At 37.2% G+C, this 25,126-nt stretch overlaps 2 protein-coding genes across 3 annotated transcripts in view; one reads left to right on the top strand and one right to left on the bottom strand.

Annotated features, from left to right (window-relative positions):
• LOC123312927 (multidrug resistance-associated protein 1-like) overlaps window positions 1-6,102 on the top strand; it is a 38,897-nt gene extending 32,795 nt beyond the window's left edge. For both annotated transcript variants that reach the window (XM_044897516.1, XM_044897517.1), the window contains 2 exons: window positions 3,356-3,570; window positions 5,640-6,102. In XM_044897516.1, the coding sequence (XP_044753451.1) occupies window positions 3,356-3,570; window positions 5,640-5,995 (571 nt within the window). In that variant the 3' untranslated portion in view covers window positions 5,996-6,102. The remainder of the gene's footprint in view (window positions 1-3,355; window positions 3,571-5,639) is intronic.
• Window positions 6,103-14,917: 8,815 nt separating this feature from the next.
• Window positions 14,918-17,470, bottom strand: LOC123313357 (mediator of RNA polymerase II transcription subunit 19). The gene is made up of 3 exons (XM_044898216.1): window positions 17,254-17,470; window positions 16,910-17,166; window positions 14,918-15,254 (listed from the first exon to the last, which is right to left on the bottom strand). Exons 1-3 carry the CDS (start codon window positions 17,435-17,437, stop codon window positions 14,979-14,981), a joined length of 717 nt encoding a protein of 238 aa, XP_044754151.1. The 5' UTR covers window positions 17,438-17,470; the 3' UTR covers window positions 14,918-14,978.
• Between the last annotated feature and the right edge of the window lie 7,656 nt (window positions 17,471-25,126).

Here is a 25,126-nt window from a genome sequence, read left to right as displayed (position 1 = left end):
CTTGAGGAACAACTGGAAAATGTCATACCTAAACACCAATTTGGATTTCGGACCAAAAAATCAACTACTCTGCCAATTACCATATTTATATCTAACACACAAAATGCTCAACTAAATCGAAAGAAAACAGCTGCGATTTGCCTAGACATCAACAAAGCATTTGACAGCATTTGGCACAGAGGACTACTGTTTAAATTACACCAACTCGACACTCCTCACTATCTCATAAAAATAATCAAGGAATTCTTGGAAGAAAGAAAACTGACAGTTAAGATAAATGAGACGACCTCTTCCTGGTTCTCCCCAGAGCAGGGCACACCACAGGGTTCACCACTGTCCCCGTTCCTCTATAACATATACTGCAGCGATATATATAATGCACCCAGCCAATCACAATACCTTCTACAGTATGCTGACGACACAATAGTTATTTCACACGAAAAAACAGAACAAAAATGCCTGAAAGGCCTACAACTCTACACAAACAGTCTAGTTTCCTGGTTTCACAAATGGCGACTTCAACCTAATCCAAGCAAATCAAAACTGATAATATTCAATCATAAGATACGTCCAAATTCACCAACAATCCAGATTGAAAACAACATCATATCACCATCTCCATCAATAAAATACCTAGGCATACAAGTAGACAACAAGGCCAATATGAAATTGAATTCCAACATAGCCAAAAAAAACACAATAGCAAGAGCTAAACATTTCAGATGCCTCACATATAACGACCAAGGAATGAGTTTGGAAAATTCCATCAAAATCTACAAAACCATCTGTAGACCAATTTTAGAATATGGACATCCACTATATACAAACGTTGCGGACTCGGTAATGAGAAATATAGAAGTAGGAGAAAGATCAGCACTAAGAATTATAACTCGACTGAGACACCCACTTAATAAACTCCACAACCCATCAAATGAACTATTATATGAAAAAGCCAACATACAGCCAATCAAGGAGAGACTAGAGAAACTGAATAGAAGATTTGCACAAAGATTGAAAGAAATAGAGGATGTTGAAATCATGTTCCACAAGGACCCCCCGGTAACTAACCGACACCGAAAATTTCCAACTCGAAGTGTGATGGACAGACTATCTGAGCTGCAGTGAAGAAACTGAAATAGAATGAATTTTTTTTTTTTTTTTTGTATTTTTGTAATTCACTAGGCTGAAGGACTTCGGTCGATGGCCAATAAAGAACAGTTATTATTATTATATTAACAAAAGTATAAGAGTTGACTGAGTAGAGGAAATTTTCAATAAACTCAAACAGAAATTTACAAAAAAAAGTTCACGCAAAAGTAGAAGTAGATCTTGCTCCAAAAAGATCCAGTCCATTCTTAAATCCGTTGACAGTATTATAGCATCTATCACGTTACTCTTTGTTAGAAAACTGTTACGTTGAGGGGTTCCAAACTTCTCCTTCAGCAATTTAAACTGGTTGATATTCAGCGTAGTCCACGAATACGATCTCCGAAGTCCGACGGAGCGCTCGGAACAAAAATATCAGATCACCCCTCTCTCGTCGAGGGAGAAAGGCTGATAATCGGAAAATAAAATATTGAGCTTGTCCTCGTAGGAAGGACGAATTATTCCGAATGGTATTCGAGTAATCCAACCAGATCCAACGCTGCACTGACTCAAGACGTTGTTCATCGGCACGTGTGGAAGGCCACCAAACCGGGAAAGCATACTCTGAAGTGTGTCTAATGTATCTGGTGTAAAGAAGTTTCAGGGTGTCAACGTCGCTTCCACAAAATGACTTCTGGATGGCATAAGTCATCTGTCTGGCTCTAGCAGAAATAGTGGAAATATGATTTGACCAACGTAGATCTTCGGTAATAGTCACACCCTAGTGTTATACCACTGATGCTGTATTCCCTTCTCGGGATATTTCTGTCGATATGAAGCACACAGCACTTATCCACATTCAAGAGCGGTAACCAGTTGTCGCACAGAGGAAAGTTTTAAATTTTAGTATCATCTGTAAACATAGTTAGAAGATTGGTGCAATCTGGGGAGATTGGAAGTGAATAATAAAAATAAAATAGGGCCAAGAACGGAACCCTGAGGGACACCAGATGTCAAAACACATCTTGTACGGAGAGAGAGAGAGAGAGAGAGAGAGAGAAAGAGAGAGAGAGAGATTGCCTTAATCCAAGATGTGAAAGCTTAGCAAGCAGTCGACGGTGGGGGACCTCATCAAAGGCCCTGGAGAAATCAAGATAAAGTACATCCACAGGCACCCCCTGGTCCCAGGCTTAAGTCCACTCATTGTTGCATAAAATGAGGTTGGTTAATGTGGAGCGACCAGACAAGAATCCTTGTTGTTCATTAGGAATAACGCCATTAGCCAAAGCAAACTGGTTAATATGATCGGACCGGACACGATTCTTTCCAGGACTAAGCCGTTGATAGTACACTTATGGGCCTAGAGTTGTTAGGTTATAGTTTGTCCCCTTTTATGAAAACTGGTGTTATGGATACAGTAAGCCAGTCTTTAGGGAGGGTAGAATTTTTGAGGGAACAGGAAAATATGTTATATAGGAGCAAAGCAAGGGAATGAGCGCAACGGAAAAGTTTGGAAGAAAGGCCATCCAGACCAGGAACTGTATCCCTGAGCTGCAGTAATTACCCACGGACAACTTTCTCACTGATCTCGATGTCGGAAATTTCACCAGAGACTCAAGGAAATAAACTTCTGGAAGAGGGCCATCAGGTTCCCTAAAGCTGCATTCACAATCAATTCGCGGGTCGAAGTGCACTTCGGCGCAAAAGTTGGCACGAAAATTACCATTCGCAATAAACTTCGGACAAAATACTCAAATGAATTAAACATGTAACTGATCAAAACATAAGCATTAGCATCATCAATAGCCGGCACAAAATTCCTTGCCGAAGCTTGCAAGAAATTTTGTCAATTTCCAATTCCATGCTAGTCTTGAATTTTATTATGAATGGTTACGGAGCACGCCATCTGCTAACCTTCCGTGCCGAAGTACACTTCGACCCGCGAATTGATTGTGAAAGTAGCTTTACATTTGATCATCAGGCGTCTGATAACAGTCGAAAATTATTTTAATGACGGTGGCAGCTTCCAGACGATCAGGTATTTACCGTACGTTTGTCATAAATGTGCTTTAAGGATTTCTTATTCGCGCATGCGTGTTAGTCAGTTCCTGCCAGCGATGTGGATTCACATGTGGGAAACATAGAATAGAACGCGTGTTATCAATATTGATAAATAGATAGAGTTAACAGTTAACCGACGTCAGACGCAACTTTACAGGCCTGCGCCACATATATCGCTTCAAAGAAAGTTTTTACTTCATTTTTTCAGAATAATCGAATCTGCTGGTGGAAAGATACTCATCGATGATATTGACATTTCCAAGCTAGGACTCCACAGCTTGAGATCGAAGATAACTGTGATTCCTCAAGATGCCGTTCTATTTTCCGGATCATTGAGAATGAATTTGGATCCTTACGATAAATACACGGACAAAGAAATCTGGTCTACTTTGGAGCACGCCCAACTGAAAGAATTTATAGCAGGTAAAATAGTTGAGTTTGTACTCTACAGATATTGATATGGTTGAAAAATAATGGAGTCTGTGGTCGGCTTGTTTCTCATGGCGTACTTGTGGCCCCAATCCTCAATACCACGAAACGAAAATCGGGATTCGTGTATTTTAAACAGACATCAATTATTGTTAAAAAAAATTTTTCTTACATTCATCAAACAATACAGTTTAATTTTTCATCTCAATATGCGGCAACTCGAGTTATTTCGCGAGATATTTCACATTACCTGATCCCCCAGGACAACTCTAATTTTCCGGAATTGGATCTTCCTAATTGAAATACGGCATAGTTATAGTAATGTAGGAAAATTGCTCCTCCTACATTGTTTTATATCGTTTTATTCTATCTTTAAAAAATCATGAACTTATTTTTAATTTCAGAAGAAAAAAATTATGATATATTTTTCAATTTAGTGACAACTTAGTTGTTCCACAGACACATCTGGTTTTCCGATTTCCGATGGAAATATTACAACCAAAAACCTTCAAAAGGGTACTAGATGAAACTTATTTAATGTATTATTTTAAGTATCAGAAAGCAGTTTGAATGATTCAGCGCACTGAATAATGAAAACCTTATCAACGTTCTTAATGAAATAATTTCCTGAAAAAATAATATACTGAAAACTTGGAGTTCGATATTTTATCGGAAAATATTGTAAATTTTTTTTAAATAATTTAAATGTAAATTATTCTTCGCTAAATGATTATGTTGGTAAACACCATAGTTCATTTTCAGTATCAATTATAAGACTATCCGTTACACTTAACGAGCGCATGTTTAGGACGCTGATTGACGATCTTTTCACCGTTGAACATGTAGGTGACAATGGTTTTCATTCGTTTTGAGATATATACAGTCAGTTCAGTGAAATTCATGCGGTATCAAATGACATTTTTCTTCTTCAATTTGGTCGAGTTCACCATCCACCATCGTTTATGCAGCTGACAGCTATATTCCAATTCAGAATGATCTGGACAATCATATTACTGATTTTGATGCAGTATCAAAAATTACTTGAAAAAGTTTCATTTTCGGCAAGTTTAACACGTCGCGCGTCGCCATTTTATGTTACATATATTTCATAACTCACGGTCTGGATGATTGAAAGGACAAAATAAAAAAGCACGAAATCCATAAGTTTTGTAAATATATAAGTAAGTGAAACTTATCGGAAATAGTTATTTAATCAACTAGGTCATTAATGAAAGCGATTAATGGTTGAGATCATTAATCGTTCAATTAATAAACGACTTGATTAGAAGATTTTTCCGTCGACCACATTTCGAATTGAATGTGAATTCTTGATTCCAAAAATTTTCTATCGAGACCTAGTCAAATTTGACACCTTATAAATTTTCTATGTTCATACCGGAATGTTGATATTTATGCGGCCGATCGAACAATTCGAGAAGTCCATAGAGAACATATTCGAGTTGTGACATTTTGAGTAAATCACATTGATATCGTTCCCTTTAATATCTGAAAGAATGTGTGTAGCTGGTGGAAGTTGTAGTATAATACATATATTGATTACTCTCTAACCATCATAATTTTTTTGCAACCTCCACAATTCAGCTCTATTCAATTCACCCGCTAGGTACTACGAAAATAAATGCGACATTCAAATAAAATAATTATTTGGGAAGCTCCTGAATACTTTTATGTTCGATTAGCCATGACAAAATAACGCATTAATAGGAAATTAACCAATAAAATTATTCATTAACAGCTAATTTCGTGAACGTTGAACAGTGCTATTATTAAGAGGTCGGCGGAAAAAATTATTATGGGTATAAATATCAATTAGGTACGCCAGAGCATGATTTTCGTGATACAAAGTCTTATCGTGCACCGTTGTACGGGGACAATCTGTCCTACTATTCAAAACCATCTTTTGGTCTTTTGGAAACTATTAAAGAACGAGTAAATAGTAAACAAGCCAAGACGCGTTGTAGACGGTTTTTTCGCTATGTCGCTCAAGAAACGTTCTTCTTTTCTGAGCGTAGGTATCATTAAAATCAAAATCAATTTTGCAGGTACTCCAGATGGTCTCTACTATGAAGTAGCGGAAGGTGGCGAAAACTTCTCTATCGGGCAACGACAACTTATATGCTTGAGTAGAGCATTATTGAGAAAAACGAAACTACTTATCCTAGATGAGGCTACCGCTGCTGTCGATTTGGAAACCGATAATTTTATACAGGACACCATTCGAACCCAATTCAAAAACTGCACCGTATTGACCATTGCTCACCGACTGAATACCATAATGGATTACGACAGAATAATTGTTTTGGATAAGGGCTCGATCAAGGAAATCGATACTCCCAATAATCTTATAAAACAAAAAGGAATATTTTATGGAATGTGTAAAGAAGCGGGGTTGGCTTGATTGTGTTGAAGAGAATTGAAAAAATGGCGGAAATTATTCATCCGAACAAAGTGCCAAAGGAAAAATTGTCTTAATATAAATAAAAATATAACATGAAAATCCAAAAAGTATTTCATTTCAGTTCTTCTAAGCAGATGGTACTAACAAGATGAAGCGTATCGAAAACATTAAGAGATCCCACATATGGGAAACTTTATTCAAGAAACTTTTTGTCACAAAATATGCAACACATTATTTTTCATGTCAGTTGCCAGTCGATTTTTTATAAATACCGAAACTGAAAAATTGACCGTGTGCAATCACAGCTGTCTATAGACTAGAGTAATTTAGAAGGCTGTGGTGCAATTAACACTAGACGTTTTTCAGGGAGAAGTTAACTGACAAGTTACTCCGAAGAAAACATCTACAGTAGGTGTCTTTAGTGTCTTCGAAGAAAAAATATATTCGATATGTTTACGCGATTATCGACTACTTCGGAGTAGTTGCGCTATTCCCGTTCCCGGACAGTAATGACATTGTTTCCAGAGACAGCAGAGTTACTTTTCGTCTTTCAGGTTCCATTGTAATTCGAATGTGGCCAGTAACACCTATACACTAACACCAGCAATGTCGAAATATTCGGAACTTGCCCCATTCGCCTTGTAAAAAAAAGATACGCCATAATATCTGGTGACTGCCAGAGTAACCCGAATATCGGTGTAACCATAGAAATTGAGTACTATAAGGAGTACCTAGATTAGAATCAAAGATTCAAAGAGTAGAAAGATGGGAAACGAAGCGACTGAGGTGATGTGAGCGCCATCTGTGTTTCAAATGTGTTTCTAATACCCTAAGACTGGTTAAAATATTAGTTCAATGGCCATTTGCAGAAACAAATTTTGTAAGATGTCCGATGGCCATGCATTTTGATCCGAGGTTTTAAATGTTTTGATTATCGTACCACCTTTTGTTCATTTAGCTCGTTCAAGTAGCTTGAAATCCTTGAAACATCGTTCGAAAATTATTGCATGGTGAAGAACTGTGGATCAAATATAAAATGGATTATCCGAAATTGAGTTTTTCACTTTACTCGGGAAAATAAAAATGTAAGTAGTGAAAGTGGTAACATGTTACTCGGTCATTCGTTGACTTTTATTTTCAGAGCTCCAAAGCGAATACAATTTTCAGGGCGTAAGGGTCTGCAAACACTACTGATTACAACATGTGCAGTAAAAAACACATTTGACGTATAGCAGATCACAATATACTCTTGGGTTCTAGTCAAAGCTCTATTCGTTATGTCCATAATTTCACATTAATTAGTAAATTTTTTATAAATTGCAAATAAAAATAAAGCACATCCGACAGCGTATTTTATTGATATCAATTGATTCCAAACAATGTTCAAGTGGAAACTAACATTCTGGTCACAAAAGAAAACCATACTTTTGTTTCGGCGCTCAGGATGTCTGTTTTCTGGTCTCGATAAAGTCGATATTGAAATTCAAAGGAATTTCACAAGGAATAGAATTCGAATTTCGCGCCCCTCAATTATAAAACAGAAAACTGTTATTGAACTGCTTTGAGCGTTTTCAGCGCCATCTCATTGTCAAATCAAATGTGTTTTCACTGGGCAAAATGTAGTTGGTTTTTAGTACTACAGATATCGTAAGTCCAAGGCAAGTGATTGAGGCTTACGATATTTTAGCGAAAATGTATCGATATGCACAGTTATTAAGTTCGTTGAGAAGACGCATCCACATTAAAACGCGTGTACACAGTGTAAATTGCAACTAAGGCCAGTGGTTGGCACATCCTCACTTTACATTTCCATTGGCTTTCTTTGATGGAGACCGACAGTTCAGCGATTTTTCAGCGGCGCACATCGGCATATTGGCACATGCCGACGATGCATCCACATACAGCGGCTTTGCCGAGTGGTCTTGCCGATCGGCACACAGCGGCATAATGTGGATGCAACTTAAGAAATTATATTTTTGTGCGCTCAGCCCTAAGAATAAAGAATCCAGTATTCAATGCCCTTGAATGTTCCCTTGTTTAGTGGAGGGACGAAAACGAAAGCAGATTTTCGTTCTGTTCGCAAGTCCCAATCTGATTGGTCGCCCAGATTTTCGTTTGACTGTAGTGAATCTGAGCGCAGTACTGCTGGTGCGTAGAGTCTCCCCACTTCAAGGTTAAAATCCCATGCATTCAATCCTTCCTTGTGAATCAGCAAAGTGAAACCTCTTGTTGGTACTCTTTGGTGAGGATGTGCCAACCGCTGGCCTCGAGCTGCTTCAGTCGAAATTTAGACTGTGTACACGTATGTTAATGTGGATGCGTCTTCTCTCATTGGCTTTGCCGATGAGATTTTGCCGATCGGCTAAGCCGCAGCGGCATGATGTGGACGCAGCTTTCGGATTTCATGATTGGGGCATAGAGACATGCCAAAATTTTATGATTGATGCGACTCTTTAATATTTCCGTGCGGAAAAGTACTACTTTCCAAACTTCAATACATGTGGAAAGTAATGCTTTCGAAACGCAAGTAGAAAAAACCAATTTCGGTTTAAATATACGGATACTGATATTTTCTTTACGTTTGGATATATGGATATTTACGTTTTACGTATAAAATGTTTAAATATTCATGATACCAACAGTTTCATTTTTTTACAGTTTTTAGTCATCCTCCAAAAGACTGATAGGTATATACTTTATAGGTACGAAATGTCTACTCATTTTATACCATTCTTGTTGTGTATCAGTCAATTATGTTTCGTATATCGGATTTTACTGGTAAATATCAAAATTTTGGTGGTGTGTAACGGACTGTACGTGTTATCCATTATGAAGTAGAAAATCAGAATCTATTATTTCTGATGTAATCAACTTTAGTGTATGTATGTAATGTGAGGGGTATGTGGGATGTAAGGGGGAAGGATGCGTTTTATAGCCTCTCCTCTCAAATGCCAACCTCACCTACTCGCGGTGCACCCTGTTCTTACGAACGAGGCTCTGGCGACCGAACATGAGCGGTATATCTCTGTTTCCCACAATCACCTAGCCTAAAAATTGGCTTGAGCAGGAAATGGCTCTCTGCGTTGCTTAAGTTACGTCTCAGACCTTGTCGTCTCAGGTTACCTGTGCCACAAGATAATCTAGTCGCAACCGCAACCAAAGTTGCACTGACAGCGTTACCAGTGCAGCTTTAAAACACCTTCTAACGCAGCTCCTACAAAAAGATGGATCAGTCGAACAGGACAAAATTTGTATCCGGAGGTAAAATACCCTCCCATTCGGATCTCCGGAGGAGGGTGCCTGAGCGAGTGAATCATCGTACAACAGCCAATGAAAAGCACATAGCTTTTGCAGCATGGAACGTCAGAACCTTGCTAGACAACCCCAAGGCCGACCGACCAGAGAGGCGTACTGCCCTAATCGATAAGGAACTGCAACGAACATCCATTGCAATAGTTGCCTTAAGCGAGACACGCTTCTCGGGCGAAGGTAGCTTGGTAGAACATGCTTATACTTTTTTCTGGAAGGGCTTGTCAGAAGGCCAAATCAGACAACATGATGTAGGCTTTGCCATTAGAAACGACCTGACCTCCAAACTAACCGAAAATCCAGTTGACATTTCAGAACGTTTAATGACTCTACGCTTTCCTGCAGCAAACAACACGTTTGTGAACATCATTGCAGTATACGCACCAACTTTGAACTCCTCTGACAACTCAAAGGACACTCTCTACGAATCACTCGTTTGTACATTAAGTAAAATCCCAAAACGGGAACGAATTATCCTCCTTGGAGACTTCAACGCCAGAGTGGGCAGATGTCAAGACTCAGAACTATGGCCGGGAATAATAGGGAAACACGGCACAGATAGCATTAATTCGAACGGAGAACGTCTGCTGGCTCTTTGTGCAGAACACAATCTTTGTATAACAAACACCTTCTTCATTACGAGACCCGATTCAAGGGGGACCTGGCGCCACCCGCGCTCAGGGCATTGGCATACTCTCGACTATGTGATCGTGAGAAGAAAAGATCTCAAAGAGGTGTTGGTCACTAAACCCAGAGCAGACCTGGAGTGCTGGACTGATCATAGGCTGGTAATCTCGAGAATGAAGATCTCAATGCTCCGCAAATACCAACGCAAGCCAAAGTTACTAAGGGAGCGCCTTCAAATCTCCAAACTACAAAACCCATCTACAAAGGAAAGCTTCACAGCCGCCGTCAAAGATAGCCTAACACCACCGGATTATGACGACGACATTGAGAGTCATTGGCTTCGCTTCAAATCATCTCTTTCAAATTCAGCGAAAGAAATACTGGGCACAGAACGCTCCCGAAAATACCCAGACTGGTTCGCCGAGAAAGAAACTCATATCGCACCCCTTCTGGAGGCAAAACACAAAGCGATGTTCCCCGATGCTCCCCGCGTATAGTCCGATGACATCGCTTGATGACGAAATCTCAATCTCAAAAGTGCGATTAAAAATATGAAAAATGATAAGTCACCTGGTCTAGACGGCATTCCAGCGGAGATATTCAAGGCCTTGGATGAAGACATTGTCAATAGTCTCCTAACACTATTCCGCAAGATCTGGGAACAGGGAGATGTGCCACAAGACTTCAGAGACACTTTAGTTATCAACCTCTATAAGAACAAAGGCGATATACGTCGAATTGCAACAACTACAGGGGCATATCGTTGCTTAGTGTGGCCGGTAAAATTCTCTCGAAGATTATGGCTAATCGTCTGGTTCCACTCTTGGAGAAGCTATTGCCTGAATCCCAGTGCGGCTTTCAACCAAACCGAGGTACGGTGGACCTAATTTTCACACTGCGACAGCTGCAAGAGAAGGCCCGTTAACAACAATCAAGGATCTATACAGCCTACATCATCGATCTAAGTAAGGCATTCGATTCGGTGAATCGGAGAGCGCTATGGAAAATCATGGCACGTCTTGGAGTACCCGAAAAATTCTTAGCAGTGTGTGAAAGCCTTCATACCAACAACACTGCTAGAATACAGCATAATGGTTCTACAACCGACCATTTCTCAACCAACTCTGGAATAAAACAAGGCTGCGTATTAGCGCCTTTACTGTTCAATATTTTCGCCATAGCTGTGTCGATGATTGCTGACATGAGTATGCCTGTAAGAGGTGTTGGGATAAGATTCAGATTTGATGGATGCCTGTTTAACCTGAAGCGCCTTAGAGCAAAAACCAGTACCAAGTTTATCACTGAACTTCAATATGCAGACGACTGTTCACTTATCGCTAGCAGCTCGGAGGATCTACAGATAATGTTGGACACCTATAAACATATATACGAAGCTTTAGGCCTTAGACTCAATATCGACAAAACCAAAATCCTGGTAAGTCCGCCAGAAAGCCTTCCAACAGATATCAGCCTGGAGAATGAAACTCTAGAACAGGTCGAGCACAGAGCCGGAACTAGGATTCTGGCGCCTGTGGCGAATTCTCATAATGCGCCCCTAAGAAATTCTCTTTGTTATGTTGATTTGTATTTATCTTTCATAATCGAATACCAAGCTTTTTTTGCTCGGAAAATTTTTTCCCATTTTAAAGAAATTAATAATAAAAGGAATAATCAAATAATCAAAATAAAAGGGATACGAAATAACAATAACATGCATTCAAAATGAACTATAATTTGACTTTTCTTGCTTTGGTTTCTGCAAGAATATCAATGATGTCGTGATTCTTTTTCTTTTCTATTGATGGGACTGCTATGCTAAATAAGTCAGCCTTTCCTGTCCTGTTAAAGACCTTAAATAGGTTTCCACTAATTTCAATCAAGAACGTTAATATGTAGCTGTGGCAGCTGTAGTTACTGATAAAGTCAAGAATATTTTGAGTGGCCACAAATTTGTATGGATCTGAATCGGGACTATACTTCAATGCTTTCTTGTTTAGTTCGCCAAGTAGAAAGCCTTGCAAAAATATTCCCTCGAGGAAGCTGTCTTCGGAAACTTCTAGCAAAACACTGAATCTTTCTTCAAGTTGCAGTGAAATATAGTTCAATACTTGAATGAGGTCCTTTTTCAGCTTATTCTTCTAGTCAAAATTAAAATGTTTCATCATCAGCTTCTCCTCCAGGCTATTTTATTTTTCTTCTCTTTTCCTCTTCTGTAACCTCTATCTGTGATAATTTACAAGCTCTCCAGTTCGAATGATTTCCAGGCTCATATTATATTTTCACTCAATAACTTAGTATATATTATAATAAGAAGAAGTAAAACCCTTAGAAACACAAATGCACGAGCGTTGTCTGCGATAAAAGGAGCTACTGTTGTCTATGTTCTGAAGGAAATACCCCCAATCGGCTATGGTTTTGCGCCCCAATCGGTCTCCGATAGTTTTTTTGTAAGTATGTATATCTCGACATGGCCTTTGTTATCGCGTTGGTTGTTATGCGACGCCACATCCGTCAATAGAGACATTCTTTAGAAGGCTGTGGCGACGCATTCTGTTTTCAGACTGATGGTGTGGACTATATCTTAATAATTTATTATTATTAAGTATTTGATTATTATTCTCCAGTCAATGCTGTGGACTACGGACGCTATTCACAATCCCACCTGTATAGTGTTCGTTTACGTTCACATTAATTTAATTCACACACATATGTATAATGTGTTTGGCATATTTTTATAATATTATGTTTTGTGTCAAATATTAAATGAAAAATAGTCAATTGGAGAGAATACTGTTTTTTTATTATTTTTATTTTGCGCCCCCAGATCGCTAGCGCCCGTGGCGACCGCCTCTCTCGCCACGCCCTCGCTCCGGCTCTGGTCGAGCAGTTCAAATACTTGGGAAGCTTCATAAATACTAGGGCTAACCCTGACACTGAAATACACAACCGTATCAATTCGGCATCACGGGCATTCTGGAAGCTAAAGGATAGAGTGTTTCAAAATCACGACCTCAATCTGAAGACCAAGACAGCTGTTTACAAAGCAGTGATCCTCCCAACGCTCCTTTACGGAAGCGAAAGCTGGACGCCCTACAGGCGACATATTAAACAACTCGAACAAACGCAACAACGTCATCTAAGACAGATAATGCACATCAGATGGTTCCACAAAGTTTCGAATGCAGAAGTCTTGCAACGCGCGAGTTGTACAACAATTGAGACTCAAGTAACGAGGGCCCGACTCAGATGGAGCGGCCACATTCTGAGGATGCAAGACACAAGACTCCCCAAAATAGCTCTATATGGCGAATTCACTGAGGGAGCCCGGAAACCAGGAGGCCAGTACAAGCGGTTTAAGGATACACTACATCAATCCCTAAAATCAGTTAATGCCAATGATAACTGGGAACAACTAGCGTTAGACAGGTCACAGTGGAGGTCTTTGGTACACAGTTATAATGGAGACTCGAGAAGGATACAGCGGCGGCCAGATCTGGTTGGTGACTACCCATGCCCGGAGTGTGGTAGGATATATAGGTCACGGTTGGGTCTCTACAGTCACAGGAGAGCACACAGTCGCAATGAGCCCTGAAAAATTATAAGTCTGTTCGCACCTCGGCACGCACCTTTTTTTTTTTTTTCTTTTTGTTTGTTCCCTTTTTTCGTCTTATTGTAGATTCATTCCCGGCAACGGGATACAGCAATGAATGAATGAGTATGTAATGTCCTGATTTTTCTACTACTCAAGTGTGGACATACCTCTAACATAAAGATTATTCAAATGGAATGAGTTCATTCAACCATAGCCATAGAAATCTACATAATTTCAATTTCGGCGAAGATAATGTAAATGTAGCTATATATCTTCGAAATTATGGCATTAAGGTAACCGGAACTTACATGAAAAATTCTTTGTTATTCCGGAAAAAGAAATGATCTGACAAAAATGTCAATACCACATACCACAATGATATCGGGCATATATCTCAAGATCCTGTTTTTGAGATAATGGAGCAGGCGTTCCATACTTAAAACACTCTCTGCAGAATGGAATTCTATTCCAACACGAATGCGACGATATTTTCTCTATTTTAGTCAAGTTTTGTGTAATACTATCGAAATTCAATAAGAACAATCAGATTATACATCCTAGTGACTTGTATTTGATATTGGCCGTTGGTGTGACTGTTACGAAAATTGACAGATTACGGATTGGATTTTGAAAAAATTTGTAATTACGTATTAAATTCATGAAAAATGTCTGAAAAAATTTATTTAACACCACCAGAATTGAGAGAAATTGTGGACATACCTCCAGCATAAAACGAACGTTTAGAGATTATTCAATTTAAAAGAGTTTGTCGAATTTGAGAGTTCATACTACGGGAATTTCTCACCACTCGTATTAGCCCTGAGTGTCCATTCAAATGAAGTCGTAATTCGAACGCAATTCTTACGTAAAACGCAAAGTTGAAGTTTAGTTTTACATATTGAAGTGTTCACAATTCCAAATATAATTTTTACGTTTGAGGACGCACGTTATTCATACCAGAGGAGAAACAGACAATCTGTTCTCATATGTAACTCTACTAGAGTAAGTTACTCGAAAACGACAAATGATATTGAAGTAATTTCGACAAAACAAATTGGAATAAATTCGGTACTAATAAATATTTGGCACTGAAATTTTTGCGAGTGTGCACTAAGAGTTATGAATGCAAATAATTTAACATCTAACTGAGATAATTTCAACATAACATTTGTTGAAATTCAATATAGATGGGTGTCAAGTCAGAGACCCTTTTTTGTTCCTTCTAATTTTTCTATGAAAGTGAATACTGAAGAAAGAGTGATGAAATTGAATGGGATTTCAGATGAAAGAAGTCGGTGCACTTTCACAGTGTATTTTAAAATTTGACGGATTCTACCAAGAGACTGAAAGAAAATGAATTTCAAAAGCTACTCAAAAAAAAAACAATAATATAATTAAATCTTCAATATCTATAATAAATCTTGTTATTAGATAATACATATAAAAAAGTTTGGGTTATAAATTAGAATGCTGACTTGGTGTTAGTCCTCCACTATGCTCTGGACTGTGCTTCTGTTTTTTTCTTTTTTTCTCTTTTTTCCTTTTCTTCCTCTCTTTATCCTCATCATGTCTTTTCTGTTTTTTATGTTTCTTTTCATGTGTATCTACACCAGCATCTGTCACAGCAGTTTCCTGGTTTGGTGTTCCCCCTTCCTTATGTTTATGCTTTTTATGCTTATTTTTATTCTTTTTCATGGGAATCGTACTAGTATACCTATATTGTTCTGGAAGCTGCGAATAAAACAATGTAAAAGAAATAATTCCAAACACATTATAATACATGGAAAAAATTTGATATTAAAGAAATTTACTTTCTATGGTTATTGTACAATACAATTGTTTTGAACATTTGCATAGAATCAATCAACAGGACAAGATACATATGTACAGGATGGCCAAAATTCGTTGTTTACTGAGAGGATCTCGAGAACTATAGCAGCTAGAAGAAAACAGATGACACATTTCCGAGCTCTTTTTCGGAGAAACAAAGAATGGTGAAAACCGCAACCTCCTACGATCCTTCGTTTTCGAGTTTGACAATTTCCTAAAGTTCTCATAACTTTTTTGTCTTTGAAGTTAGAAATCTGAAACTTGAACCCCTTCTACGGGCACTTTTTCACGTAGAATCCACTGATGCGCCAAAATATTTTTTCCGCCGATCTCTTAAAAATAGCACTGTTTAACGTACACGAAATTAGCTGCTAATGAATGCTTTTATTGGTTGATTTCCTTTTAATGCATTATTGTCATGGGTAATCGAACATAGAAGTATTCAGCAGCTTCCCAAATAATTATTTTATTTGTATGTCTCATTGATTTTCGTAATACCTAGTAGGTGAATTGAGAAGAGATGAATTGTGGAGGTTGGAGAAAAATTATGATGGTTAGAGAGAAATCAATATATCTATGTACTACAACTCCAGCTTCCACCAGCTGCACACATTCTAACAGATATTATAGGGAACGATATCAATGTGATTTAGTCAAAATGTGAAGGTGAACTTTCATTTTTTTAAATGCAAACTTTTATTGAATTTGTTATTTTTGAATTGGAAAACAATCTTTTGTCAGTAGATTCTACGTATAAAAGTGCCTAAGAAGGTTCAAGTTTCAGATCTGTAACTTCAAAGACAAAAAAGTTATGAGAACTTTTCGGAATTGGAGTAGTCATGAAAAAAGAGCTACAGAATGTGTCTTCCGTTTTCTTTTGGCTGCTATAGTTCTCGAGATCCCCTCAGTAGACAACAAATTTTGCCCAGCCTGTACTTTTTATCGATTTGATATATTAAATTAACTAAAATGCTTCTCCAATCTATTTGTAGACAACGATTATGGGTTAGTAGTTTTTTCAGACTATAAGCTATAAATCAACTAAAATTATCGAATCAAAAACCAATAATTTCAATGTGAAGCAGACAATGTACATTGTATTGTACATTGATGGAAAGTAAATGAAAACATTTCTGCTTCACATCGACATTTTTCATATTATGTTTTGATTTTTGATTCGATAATTTTAGTTGATTTATTGCTTATAGTCTGAAAAAAAAAATAAATATAATACATGAAAAGTACACATGTATATATCTTCTCCTGTTTGTTTTGATTCTTTGCAAATGTTCAAAACAATTATTATAATTATAATAATATTACCGAAATTTTAGAGATGTACTGAGTCTTAACAGATGAACTGAGTCACAAAGACAGCAAGAATGAATTGTGAATTGGAGAATACTGTGTTCTGGATTCATATCTGACTGTGAATCCTTCATAAACAAGAAATAGCTTATTAATTTATAATGAAAATCTCTTGTGTGGTAGAAGAAACTACTTCTAATTGATGAAACTAACAAAAGATTAAATATATTTTTAAACTGATAACATACTGGGCCTGGATGAAGTCGAAATCCATCCAACTGCATACTAGTTAGTGGTAACAATTCTTTTCCACCGATAGGAGGCTTTTCTATTACTGAGCGTAATGAACTATTGTCATGTTGTCCGGGAGAATCAATTACTCCTGGAAGTGTTGGTAGAAAGGAGGATAACTGTTCCTTCAATTTCTTTCCACTGAACTTTGTGTATGAATGTTCCAAGTCATAATACACCATTAAGTTTTTAGCTCCTGTCAGTTCAGATTCTCCTGCAAAAAAACCCAATAGATGAATAAAAAGATTCTATGTACTTTTTCCCTAGGGACATTGTATTCAATCAATCATTTCCAAATTACCTGGTGGTTCTTTCATCAAATAAAAAGGTCCACTGGGAATTATAGAGGGGTTTTTCCCAGATAGTAAAATTGTTGTTTTCAAGGTACCCGAGGAATCCTGACGAGAAACAACTGGTGACCTAGCTCCTCTAGGCGATGATTTAGGCGAATATTGCTCTACTTTTCTAAATTGATCGCCCATCATTTTACTTAAACCCTCATATCAAGTCTTTTCACCACAGATTACAGTGTCTTTTCACCTTCTCACAACAAATCATACAATCATAGAATTTTAGCAAAATCAAAACGTTAGTGTATTATAGAATATCATTGCAAATTTTTTCTTCTTACAATTTTGTTTTCCGAACACATAGAGCGAAGAATAATGAGAAAAAGGCGATTGGAAATGCTTTAATTCGAGCATTCATCAAAATTCGTCCAGTAAAATTTGTAACTCTTGTACAGCCAAAGATTATTGAAGATTGGTCACAAGCCACCTGGTGGCGAGTTTTACAGACAAGATAAGTAGGTTTACGGCCGGTTTCATAATCAAACCTAAAGCCGCTTTAACTTTAAAGCTTCCTTTAACCCTACTTACGTCCAGATTCATAATCAAATTTAAAGTCACTTTAGGCTTAAAGCTTCCTTTACTGTAATTTTTAGTGAAGGAGGCTAGCCAATTAGGCTGTGACTAGAATCCCGACTCGGGATCTGTGTCCAGTCCCGACTGACGAAATCAAATGACTCATTTACCAAACAAGTCTCTTGTCCTTACTCGGGATCCTTGTCCAGTCCCGACATTGTAGAAGGGTTTTGAGTTCATGTTCGCGAAACGTATATGAATAGTTGCGAGAAGATTCAAGGAGTGATTCCTTAAAAAAAAGATTGGGCTTTTTCTAAATCAAGATTGAAAATACATGAGAAAATGCAATCTTGTAATTTGAGAATGGAAGGAGCAGCAAAGTATGCAATTCTAACTGGTGAGAAAGTTGAGAATTGCTTAGTGTAAATTGATCCAGAAGAATTGGAAGCTGCCTAATATATTTGTGAAACGTATGATATTTTATACGAAATAACGAAACAATAATGCGGCACCTCAATAAAATTTATTTTTATTTGTGGTGTATGAAAATTTACCCAAAAAGGTAAAGGTAGTGTGGTTCTATTTAAAATGTTCACCTTAGATGTTTCATTTCAAGATTGCCCTTTCTTCTCTTTATAAATGTTGATTAGAAAATTAAATATACTTTAACAACATATTTATCTTTAACAACTCATATCTACATGCCCGATTGAAATATGAATCATTGTTTCTATTTGACTGGGTATAAGCTTATGATTTGTACTGAAAATTGAGTTTTCCGCTACTTCTTTCACTGATTAATAATTTCAAATCACCATTTCAGTGCATCGTTGAATTCGGGACAGAATATCAGTCCCGAATTTATTGACGTCACTCGGGACTGGACACGAGTCCCGAGTCGGGACTCTAGTCACAGCCTTAAAAGGCAAGGGACTTTAGGTTTGATTATGAAACCGGCCGTAAAAATTACAGTAAAGGAAGTTTTAAGCTTAGTGACTTCAAATTTGATTATGAAACCGGACGTAAGTATAGATAGTAGCAGCACAGAACACTAATATACAGAGCAGAGAACACTTATTTAAGGGTGTGTTCATAAACTTATTACTCCGAGAGTAGAGTATGAGTATGGTCATGCTCAGAGAGCATACTCTGAGGAACTAAAAGTACGTTTGTGAACGCTTCGGGTAATCAGAGCTTGTTCTGAGTAAGTTTGTGAACGCAACCTAAGTAGGTTGTTTTGCTTTGACATCTAAGAACTTATGAACAGTTTGTCAATGCGAACATTTGAACGCTGTGCAGTGTGCAGTGAACTCTCTCTTCTTTTAGAGTTCATTTACGGTGTGATACTGATTTGAATTCTCATTTTTTAATCACCCTACTTTTTAAATTTTTCATAATTCAAGGAACATGCTGTGCTGCATGCATAGAGAAAGGGAAAGAGTCTCTTGTCTCTGGCTGCATGCATGCATAGAGAAAGGGAAAGAGTCTCTTGTCTCTGCATGCATGTGTATCGGAAGCACAGAACATACCCTTGACTTACTTTATGATCGGAAGCACCTATTCAATAGGTAAGCAGAAATAATTATAATTACTTTTATGCATCATATGACTTAAAATCTTACAGAAGTGTAAGGACATATGCAGGGTGAATTTTTGGGAAAGACAAGAAAAAGTTCTGTACGGCTGGACCTGCACTCACAAAATTCTGAAAAATGAAAAATATGCGTTCCGACAATATTTATCACAAAATTCGATTGAATCGAATTTAATGATCAATAAGATGAATCGAAATACTAGGTGAAAACTAAAAATGTCCCTGTGCCCTGTTTGATAATGGCCAAGAGGAGACGACACTTTTTAAAGGTCATTTTATGGTCATCTGGAGCCCTATACGTGGTATAGAGTATGTACAGGGTGTGAGTAATTATAAAATGCCCCGCATCCTCTCCGTTAACTTTTTTTGTGAAACTGTTTAGAATAGTTGCGTTTTAAGATTTGAATTGAATTTTTTTTACTCTTATTAGATTTAATTTTATATTTTTTATATTATTTCTTGATCCTTATTCTTCTATCTTAGTTTTAGGGTATGTCAGATAAAAAAAATCAAAAATTAAGTATATTAGGAGAATGAAAACAAGGAAAAAATTTTGAGCGAAACTATTTTTTTCTACAAGCGTGCGCGTTCAACCTTTTTCCCGCACGCATTCCAAGTTGCAAAGAGTCACATTCCCAAAAGGTGCGGGAAAAACGCCTGCTATTTCTTTCCCGCACGCAAATGCGTGCGGGAATGGATTAGCAGGGGTTTTTCCCGCACGCAAATATTATAGAGTAAATTAAAGCTACATTCACAATCAATTCACGGGCCGAAGTGCACTTCGGCACGGAAGCTTAGCAGATGGCGTTCTCCGTTACCATTCACAATGAAATTCAAGACAAAATTTCTTGCAAGTTGCAAACTATCACTTCGGCAAGGAATTTCGTGCCGGCTATAGATGATGCTGATGCTTATGTTTTGATCAGTTACATTTTTGATTAATTTGAGTATTTGGTTTAAAGATTATCGCGAATGGTAAATTTCGTGCCGAAGTGCACTTCGGCCCGCGAATTGATTGTGAATGCAGCTTAATTCTATCATGTTTCTATGTATAGAACGTCAGCGATGAGCAACCCATAGTAATGACATGCAGAATTACGTCTGTCATTATATATGAATTAATCAAATGAGATATGATCTGTTTCGTGAAATGGATACATTTATATTTCAAGCGCTTGTAGAAAAAATATTGTTCCTAACTCTTGCGTAAAGTGTCTTGCCCGCACTCAACTGCTTACCCGAACTCTGCTTCGCATCGTTCGGGCAACGGCAGTTTCGTGCGGGCAAGTATCACTTTCCGCACTTGATAGGAAAATAACTATATTTTAACGAATATTGAAATTAATGTTTAAACACGACACTGGTTTCGCTATCACAATAGCATCTTTAGTTTGCCTTCACCCAACTGAATGTGATATAGAAACATGTATCGTGCTCAAACAATTCATATTAGTGAAAATTATATATGGCCCATTCTAGAATGATAGACTATATTTGAGCTGCAGTGAAAAAACTGAAATAGAATGAATTTTTTTTTTGTATTTGTATAATTCACTAGGCTGAAGGACTTCGGTCGATGGCCATTAAAGAACAGTTATTATTATTATTATTAGACATCCAAGTCAGTATCAATCACAGGCAACAGAGGTTGTCTCTGATCATAATGTTGTTTTATTCCAATTCATCGTGTGGTATTATCTCCTGTATAGATCGGAGAACACACATGATCTGCAATCTGTAATCTATTATAATTTCTCTATTCTTAATGTTATTTTTAGCTGTATTCGGGTTCGGCTTTTGGACGGTCCGAGAATTGTTCTAGGACTGCGCAAAACTGTTGCGCCCTAGTATAAAATCCTCTGCGCAGTTCTAGAACCATCCTCGGACCGTCCAAAAGCCGAACCCGAATACAGCTTTTATGTCAGCGCTTTCTTATTTCTAGAGTTCTAGACGTTTCACCTGTATAAGTTTTACCATTGTGGCGGCGTAGTTGTACCCATGGTAGAAGAATTCTTCATCTCACCATGATGGTACCAAGGGTAGCCAAACGATGGCATCACTGCGCACGACGGTTGCGATCACAGGGTAGATTATACGTCTATTGCGGTGCAGCATACGCCAAACGATGGCGCCACCGGCGACGCAACACTGTATATCCTCGACGTAACCGGCGTTTATAGCAGGCACAAACTACGCTGCTTCGGCGATCAGGGGGGTGAAACTCCCTCAGTAACAGGGGCTTGACACTTCCTTACCCCCACCCCAAATACGGTTTTTAGTTCTGCAATCAATCGCTATGTGGCACTGCATACGAAAATATATATCATATTCTCCACAGATTACTGTATTCTGACATATTGGATTTGTGAACGCCAACAGTGTCAATGTCAATATGCTTTAATCGCTTTAATGCAAATTCTTGTTTACAAACGAGATCTAATACGAGAGTAAATTAAAAATACCCATTTATTGAACTCGACAGTTTTATCAGGAAATCAATTTTCTTGTAAGAAATATTTGATTCAAAGAACCACGTAATTATAACATTAATCGTTTATACTTAAACCAATCCAACCAAACCCTTTAAAAATTGTGTTAATGGAAATTAAAGTCAAACTGTGTAGTCAGTTATTAAGCCACTCCGTGGGGTCAATGATGAAGCTCATTTCTCAATGGGGTAAGTATTTTTTGAAACATAATAATAGCAAAATTTACTATTTTCCTTTTTAGAAATCAAGCATCCGCTTCAGCTTCACAGAGAGGCTATCGACACTGCTGACGTTATAACTATTCTTGGATGAGTTATTTGATTCGTTGAATGTATCCAGAGCTTGGACATCCACTGCGAAACTCTTAAAGAAGACGGTTAGTATTCAAACAGAACACAATGTTGTTTGGGAGCAGGCGATACAAATTTTCAACAGTATTTCATTTTATTGCCCTCGAAAGAAAAGATCCATTGTGGTGCCCACTTTGAAGAATATAGTGACAACATTGAACGCATTCCTTTACCTTACTCAAAAACTGTTCAATGATTATCACTTTAAATATATTCTCACTGGGGCTTTCAATCAAGATTGTTTAGTAAACTTTTTTGGGTACATTAGAGCACATGGAGTAAGGAATACTAACCCAAATGTTGAACACTTTATTTCATCATTCAAAACTTTAGTTATTAATAATTTCATGTCGGTGAATTCCTGGTGATCTAACTGTGAGGAAGATAAAACAGGGAGTCGTTGTTTAGAGACTTTGAAATCTTTCCTGCAGGAAAATATAAAATCCACATAGGTCTTTGGGCAACTAATTTTTTCTTTTCCAAATTATTCATGCATTCTAAGCTTTGGCATGCTGTTTTTGATTTCTATTGCCGACTCCCAACAAACATTGTGTCCTTTTTGGATAATGTTGAAGATTTCTGAACATATAATAATTTCAACCTCATTTCCTATGAACAATATTATTACTGATGAGGATAAATTCAGATGCATACCACCCGACGATATGAATATCGACAAGTGTTACGATCTGAATTGAGCTAGCCAGCTTGTTGATATTCATATCGTCGGGTGGTATGCATCTGAATTTATCCTCATTATTTTATTCATTGCCTCCCTGTTTAGGCGTGATCATTCTTTATTAATATTATTACTGTTTATTATAATTATTGTCTTACGAAGATATGTGACCCTATTGACATTTTATCTCTGCTCATATATTCATTGCCATAATTATAGCTTATGTATTTCCATATTTTTTTTTCCTGTGCTGGGTATATCAATATATGTATATTTTTCATGACAAGTTTTATTTCTCCTTAAAATTCGCCCTAATAATCCATATTATACTATCGACGTCTAAAATACCAGTGAATGGGCTAATTTAAATTTCGCGCCATGCGATTGCAGTTTCCAGTTATACCGACATTTCTCCCGGTTAGTTGGGTGGCAGCCGCATGGGGGCGCTGAGGGCGGGATAAACTGTATTTTGCATCGTAGAACGTGAGTGTCAGATCTATTCTACTCTGTAATCTGTGCTCAGTAATGACGTGAACCGAATGAGCTGCTGCCATCTCTGAAACGTCAGCGAATTAATATGAAAAAATGTTAGTTTCCTACGTTGATAATTCTGCGCATAAACTAGAGTGACTTTGTAGCATAGACTAAGTTAATCTTTGATTCTGCGCTTGTGTGTGAAATTGATATGTCAAATGATCAACATCCGATTTCAAGTTTGTTTGTTCGTTTTATTACAAGTTTTCGTTGGAAAGAAATATTGTTGTGTACCTAAATTCAAGAGCAACGAGTAAAAGTGAAAGAAGAGAGAAAAAATTTCCTGTTCTTTTGGTTCCTTATAGAGTTATGGTTGGCATAATTCTTCAGAAGCCGGACTATTAGGAATTCGAGGAATAAATCTTTTCTGATTACGTAGGATGTAGTACCAAAGAAGAGGTATGATTTTCTCATGAAGCGCTTGAAATCTTGTCCAAATTTGAGGTATTTCAGCTCATAAAAGATGGATAAGTTTCATTTAACTGATTTTTGTTTGTTTGTCAATCATATATTCTATTGTTTTTCAATTATCATATGTGAACATTTCATCTAATAAATTGTATGTATGAACTCAGAGTATTATTTGTTACATAGTTGTCTCCAAATAAAATAAAATAAAATTACCTTATCAAAGCGTAAAGAGCGCTCTCGACAAATTTTAATCGAGATTATTTTGCTGACGTTTAAGAGATGGCGCTTTTCTTCGTAACAAAATTTTATCTGAGAGTTTCCCATCTATAGTGTTTATCTATGTCGGCGATTGTCGTAGGTAGCTGCTAGGGTTCATTACCCTACCTGATGAGTCCGACCCTAGCAGTGGGACGAAACAATCACCCCAAGAGCACGCATTTCCTCAAATAGCGTGAACTCACCCCAGCACATACCGCCAAACCATGCACAAATACAGGGAATACAATTTTTTCTTTTTTGTTTTTCATTCAATGGATTATATAGTTTCTCTTAAAAAAATTTGTGTTTTGAAAATAGTTCTTATGTTGAATTTGGAGCCGCTTCTCTTTTTTTTTGAAAGGTCCTTAAAATAAGGAATGACTTTCAATAAATTTGGTTGCTCTTGACAGTTTCCTAGTTGTTCCTGATGATCATCATTATTATTTTGGTACGACGCACATGACACAAATAATAATGGTTAACTAATAATAATAGTTAGACATTTTTCTTTCTGAATTCAATATTGTTTTCTCTATAAAATCTGCCGGTTCTTGATTATACCTATAAGAAATTTTTTGAGGTTGTCAATTTCATTATTTCTTATTTTGGGTGTAGACGAAATCAAATGAGCTCTATCATAAAGTGTTTCAAGATAATACCTCTTTTGACACTCACTTGATGAGTGGAATAAAATTTTGAACATATATTAATGTGTGTATTATCTCGAATACGCTTGTTTCGAAATCATTTTTTATTTGAATATCCAAGAATGGAAGTTGATTTTTCTGCTCTAATTCTATTGTGAATTTTATCGTAGGTTTTTTGTTATTGATACGATCAAAAAAGTTTTCTAGTTCATCTCTGCCATGTTGCCAAATTACAAACGTAATTTAAATATCGTCACCAAGTCTTTAATTGCTTTCAGCAAATATGTATCTATAAAGTTTTGTTCAAAAAACTGATTGAGATTTTCTTGTTAATGAAGCTTATTTGGAA

The sequence above is a fragment of the Coccinella septempunctata genome, chromosome 5 (genome assembly GCF_907165205.1).
Source record: "Coccinella septempunctata chromosome 5, icCocSept1.1, whole genome shotgun sequence".
Classification (NCBI taxonomy): domain Eukaryota; kingdom Metazoa; phylum Arthropoda; class Insecta; order Coleoptera; family Coccinellidae; genus Coccinella; species Coccinella septempunctata.
The sequence above is the reverse complement of the archived record's forward strand: the minus strand, read 5'-3'. Positions and strand labels throughout refer to the sequence as shown.

What these genes read in the sequence shown, in the direction of transcription:
- LOC123313357 (XM_044898216.1), bottom strand. Translation starts at nt 17,437, where the DNA reads ATGATGGGCGATCAATTTAGAAAAGTAGAGCAATATTCGCCTAAATCA. An exon ending in TTTGATGAAAGAACCACCAG is followed by an intron (nt 17,167 to 17,253) that starts GTAATTTGGAAA and finishes GTTTTTTTGCAG; the next exon opens with GAGAATCTGAACTGACAGGA. An exon ending in TTCGACTTCATCCAGGCCCA is followed by an intron (nt 15,255 to 16,909) that starts GTATGTTATCAG and finishes TTTTATTCGCAG; the next exon opens with CTTCCAGAACAATATAGGTA.